This window comes from Aulostomus chinensis, chromosome 8 (assembly GCF_037954235.1).
Source record: "Aulostomus chinensis isolate RoL2024-O1b breed Wild chromosome 8, RoL_Achi_v1.0, whole genome shotgun sequence".
NCBI classification, from domain to species: domain Eukaryota; kingdom Metazoa; phylum Chordata; class Actinopteri; order Syngnathiformes; family Aulostomidae; genus Aulostomus; species Aulostomus chinensis.
Window position 1 is genome coordinate 29,158,674 of NC_141327.1, and position 6,000 is coordinate 29,164,673.

At 43.7% G+C, this 6,000-nt stretch overlaps 1 protein-coding gene across 2 annotated transcripts in view; it reads left to right on the top strand.

The window, feature by feature from the left end:
* The window catches only part of LOC147258006 (voltage-dependent T-type calcium channel subunit alpha-1I-like), a 117,970-nt gene that overhangs the window by 105,162 nt on the left and 6,808 nt on the right, over nucleotides 1–6,000 (top strand). For both annotated transcript variants that reach the window (XM_086212310.1, XM_086212311.1), the window contains 2 exons: nucleotides 964–1,098; nucleotides 3,541–3,715. In XM_086212310.1, the coding sequence (XP_086068436.1) occupies nucleotides 964–1,098; nucleotides 3,541–3,715 (310 nt within the window). The remainder of the gene's footprint in view (nucleotides 1–963; nucleotides 1,099–3,540; nucleotides 3,716–6,000) is intronic.

Here is a 6,000-nt window from a genome sequence, read left to right on the forward strand (position 1 = left end):
TCAGGTAAAAATCCTTTGAAGATTCCCTTCACGTGACAGTGTTGTGGTTTTAGGAGCAAGCATTGTCTTTATGATACCTCATAAATGTTTCGTTCATGTCAGTGGAACCACCGTCGGTTCTCTTGGTTGGACATTTTGACAATTCATGTGAAGGTCACTGTGACAGGGAGTTTGAGGAGTGCTTTAGTGTAGAAGGTTAGAAGCTAAAAGCACAGAAAACTTCAGTGTGCTTGTCATAGATGAGGTGGTAGTACTGCATTTCACTAGTATAAAAGTAGTGTACTCGTATTTTCATAGCTGTGGCAGTCACTGTCCTTCTGTAACTCTTTAAAAGCGGCATTATCCTAAATAATAAAGTACATGGCGCTCTTTTATGAGCCATAAATTCCAACAATGGTGATAATCTGTGACAGATTATTTTAGAGGGAATAACAGAGGCTGGTCAGCAGTGACCCTCAAAGGTGCGATGACACACGAGGGTTACACTCTCAACCGGTTGCTCGCCGTGTGCCCTCACACTCGCGACGACACAAACGCACAAGAGAGGAAATCAGTCACACGTGAAAACTAAAAACCGGTTTTACAATATTCTTTGATTTCTAGTTACTAATTAAGAACATCATCATAAAGGTTCGCAATTACTCATCAAAAAATTATATAATCCTTCCTGCAGTTCAAATTTTGGCCATCCCTGCTACGAAGCATCAACTTGATTCTTCTTTTTTCATCCTGCCTCTTTCCCTCTCTTCTCATTTGGGTTTGAAACCCCATCAGCATCAGTTTTAACAGCTGTCGCTTGGGTAAAACAACACCCTGACAATGTACGATGTATTTAAACCAACGGGCCTTTCTTTTTAACTTCATGTTGTTCACGGACACATTGGGAAACTGGGCTTGGCCGTCTTACTACCACCAACCAGCCGTTGGTGCAACATGGCTGACTGCTCTTTGTTTGTGGGGCAGATCCAACTGGCCGAGGTGGAGCAGGCGTCGCTGATGTCAGAGCAGCTGTCAGACAAGTCGTCCTCTCCGGCGCTGCCCGATGACCTCAGCCTGGACGAGCACAGCGGCTATCAGCTGCTGGTCAGAGACAGTCAGGTGGCTGCTCCCTCACACCAACACACAAAACTGTTTCCACTGTGCACACCTACTGGTTTTTAGACGACACCAGTACAAAAACGCAAGGGGTGCAGGGATGAGTCTTAAAACCTGAATTGAAGTTATCGTTGTTGAACGTCCAGTCCTTTCGTCTCCAAGTCGGTGGGTTTGTGGTTAACCGCCTGAAGTTGATCTGTGGTCAACACCTGCCGAGGATGTCTTAAGGCGTTGTTCCACAATATAAGAATAAAATACATTGTTAAATACCACAGATAGAAGTTATCAAGGACATTAAACAGAGTAGTAGAAGTACACAGTTGCTTTCCTTAAGTAAAAGTAGAAATACCAAGAGAAAATAGTACTCTGGTAAAAGCTAAAGTCTCCACTCAGAACTCTACTCCAGTACCAGTGATATCTGATATTGGGTTTACTTAGAGTGAGGATCAAAAGTGGATGTCTGGGTTTTACTTTGCTATGCAGCACTACCTGGTGGCCACCGTTAGCATGACGTTAGCTTTCCTGCTAGGATATCAATGGTCGTTCCATGTACTGGAGCATTTAAGTATGCGTTATTGCACAAGAACTTTTTTGCGATGGTCACGAATTTCGCAGGTGTTTGTCAAACACCCTCATCAAACATCATCAAACGCTCAGCTATTCGCTACCGTGGAATGTTAGATCTCATGTGCCAAATGTATGAAATTATAACTTAATGTTGTTTTTATTTTAGTCTTTGAGGGGTCCATAATGAGGAATTAATGGACTCCGCGGAGAACTCTACTCCAGTACCAGTGATATCTGATATTGGGTTTACTTAGAGTGAGGATCAAAAGTGGATGTCTGGGTTTTACTTTGCTATGCAGCACTACCTGGTGGCCACCGTTAGCATGACGTTAGCTTTCCTGCTAGGATATCAATGGTCGTTCCATGTACTGGAGCATTTAAGTATGCGTTATTGCACAAGAACTTTTTTGCGATGGTCACGAATTTCGCAGGTGTTTGTCAAACACCCTCATCAAACATCATCAAACGCTCAGCTATTCGCTACCGTGGAATGTTAGATCTCGTGTGCCAAATGTATGAAATTATAACTTAATGTTGTTTTTATTTTAGTCTTTGAGGGGTCCATAATGAGGAATTAATGGACTCCGCGGAGAACTCTACTCCAGTACCAGTGATATCTGATATTGGGTTTACTTAGAGTGAGGATCAAAAGTGGATGTCTGGGTTTTACTTTGCTATGCAGCACTACCTGGTGGCCACCGTTAGCATGACGTTAGCTTTCCTGCTAGGATATCAATGGTCGTTCCATGTACTGGAGCATTTAAGTATGCGTTATTGCACAAGAACTTTTTTGCGATGGTCACGAATTTCGCAGGTGTTTCTCAAACACCCTCATCAAACATCATCAAACGCTCAGCTATTCGCTACCGTGGAATGTTAGATCTCGTGTGCCAAATGTATGAAATTATAACTTAATGTTGTTTTTATTTTAGTCTTTGAGGGGTCCATAATGAGGAATTAATGGACTCCGCGGAGGTAACTGTTTGACATGCAGGCCCTCCGGCATCCATTAATTCCTGCTAACGGCACCTCATCAGGCACTATACTATACATTTACACATAAATACTGCAATATTGCCATGTTCAACACACACACAGGACACGACCAGGGAAGAAAACTGCAATGGCATATGCTTAATGTCATATCAGCCAGTATTTGAGTACCTTTGTATGCTTTAAGGAAGTTTTTCTAAGATTAAACGCTTACATATAGAATTACATTATTGTATTAATGTCACACACACACACACACACACACAGGTAGCTGTCTTCAGGGCTTTGGCAGATCGGCTCATGTCATCACACCTCCTCCCTCTTGCTAATCTTCATTAATTACTATTTACATGCTTTACTGCCTGATTACAACACCTGCCTCCCTCTGTGCTTTGATAGGGCATGCTGGTGTGTGTGTGTGTGTGTGTGTGTGTGTGTGTGTGGGTGTGTGTGTGTGTGTGTGTGTGTGTGTAGCCTGCGTCTTTCATATCTCCTTCCTCCCGTGAACTTGCAGCGGTTCCACCTGGTGTGTTTCATCGCTGCCGTATTGAAGGCCAGCTCATTTGATTCGGACAACAAGCAAACCACAACAGCCTCACGACGAGAAGCTTTGAAGCTCACTTTCTTTTCAGCGGCTCCAATTTTAATCAGACTTGCGTCGACGGATAAAGCAAGTGACATGAAACGGAGGCTTTTAGAAATTGGAAACAAATTGTTCTCCGATTCCCATTATGACAAGAGGGAAATGAAAGGCATCAGTCTGATATCTTTCTTGCTCCAGTGAATATCCCTGCACCTGGATACCAGCCTTTTTCCCTTTGCACCCCCACCCCCACCACCACCACCCATCTCATCCGTCATCCGTCCTGTTTTTCTGTCTCTCAGAGGGGCAGCAGTGACTCCCACAGTTTGGAGGAGTTGCCCACTGAGGGGAGCTACAGAGGGCTTCATCCCTCCTCCTCAGGAAGCGAGGAGGGGGTCCAGGAGTTGTGTAAGGTGGGCGTCCAACCTCAGGAGTCTCCCCCCGCGCTGGAGCAGCAAAGCCCGGCTCACTGCTCAGGTACCGTGTAACACATCTGTACTTCTGTGCTCTGTCCTCCAGAGAGAAGTAATCTGTGGGACACTGGGTGGTAAGGGTTGAAATCAACGTCCATAAGTCCTCTTACCTAAATACCACAATAGAAGGTACATGTACTGCGTTCAGCAACAGTGTACAACTGCAATAAAGTTCTAATCAGCTGGAACTGAAATTCGTAACAGCTCAGTTTGTTAATTAAGTTACAGCTTCAATATGACCCCAGGTGGTACACAGCAAATTGTATTTTCAGGTCTCTTTGACATTGATCAAAGAATGTGTGGCATAAGCCGACCTCCAGCTGGAGCCAGAACCGCTCCCACAACCAGCACAGGGAGCTGTTAGTCGGTGGTGCGCTCAGGGCCAACTGACGGTACTCAGCCGCAGAGCTGGCAAATGTACTTCAACAAATGGAGTGGAAGGGAACATTAGTGGGACGCTGTTAAACACCGTTTGGCTGCTTATCCAATTTAAATCACTTTAGAACGACGTTCTGCAGCTACAGCACCAACCGATCCCTCAGACATGCTTATGTTCCACTGGCAAGATTATGGGACTCACGTTCCACTGGGAAAATAAAGGAGTAACATTCCACAGGGAAGATTATAGGAGTAATGTTCTGCACTGTTCCACTGGGAAGATTATAGGAGTAACATTCCACTGGAAAATTACAGGAGTAACGTTCCACTGGGAAGATTATAGGAGTAACGTTCCACTGGGAAGATTATAGGAGTAACGTTCCACTGGGAAGATTATAGGAGTAATGTTCTACTGGGAAGATTATGGGACTCACGTTCCACTGGGAAAATAAAGGAGTAACATTCCACAGGGAAGATTACAGATGTAAGGTTCCGCAATGTTCCACTGGGAAGATTATAGGAGTAACATTGTACTGGGAAGATTATAGGAGTAATGTTCTACTGGGAAGATTATAGGAGTAACATTCCACTGGGAAGATTATAGGAGTAACGTTGTACTGGGAAGATTATAGGAGTAATATTCTACTGGGAAGATTATAGAAGTAACATTCCATTGGAAAATTATAGGAGTGACGTTCCAATGGGAAGATTAAAGGAGTAACGTTCCACTGGGAAGATTATAGGAGTAACATTCCACTGGGAAGATTATAGGAGTAACGTTCTACTGGGAAGATTATAGGAGGAACGTTCCACTGGGAAGATTATAGGAGTAACGTTCCACTGGGAAGATTATAGGAGTAACGTTCTACTGGGAAGATTATAGGAGTAACGTTCCACTGGGAAGATTATAGGAGTTACGTTCCACTGGGAAGATTATAGGAGTAACGTTCCACGGGGAAGATTATAGGAGTAACGTTCCACTGGGAAGATTATAAGAGTAACGTTCCACTGGGAAGAATATAGGAGTAACGTTCCACTGGGAAGATTATAGGAGTAACGTTCCACTGGGAATATTATAGGAGTTACGTTCCACTGGGAAGATTATAGGAGTAACGTTCCACTGGGAAGATTATAGGAGTAACGTTCCACTGGGAAGATTATAGGAGTAACGTTCCACTGGGAAGATTATAGGAGTAACGTTCCACGGGGAAGATTATAGGAGTAACGTTCCACTGGGAAGATTATAGGAGTAACGTTCCACGGGGAAGATTATAGGAGTAACGTTCCACGGGGAAGATTATAGGAGTAACGTTCCACTGGGAAGATTATAGGAGTAACGTTCCACTGGGAAGATTATAGGAGTAACGTTCCACTGGGAAGATTATAGGAGTAACGTTCCACTGGGAAGATTATAGGAGTAACGTTCCACTGGGTGCTGGACGTCATCTTGTGTGGCAGCTTCTTCTAGCGGTGTGTGAGACTGTAAAAGTGCTGTTAGTGCAGTGAAGGTAGACGTAGGTTATATCTAATTCTTAAAATCTATAAATGAGATAAGTATATACATGTATTTATACACATGTATGTATATGTATGTATGTACACGTATATATTCAATACATACATGTGCGTACGTATATATATGAAACAGAGACCATGCTTCTGGTGTGGTTGACGCTGTCGCCTCAGCTTCTGACGAAAAGGTTAGTTTGTCTTTATTTTGTTGTGTGGTTGCTTTGTGCTCAGACCTGCTAAACAATGGCGTCCATTACCCAGAGTGCACTGCATCACAGCATTGTGGCCCTTTAGAAATAAGAGGCAAAGCAAGATGTTCATGACCTCACATCCCTCGGTTGGGAGCTCTCAGCAGGATATAATTACCTCTCAGTGTGAAGTATTTACATCTCTGGTTCA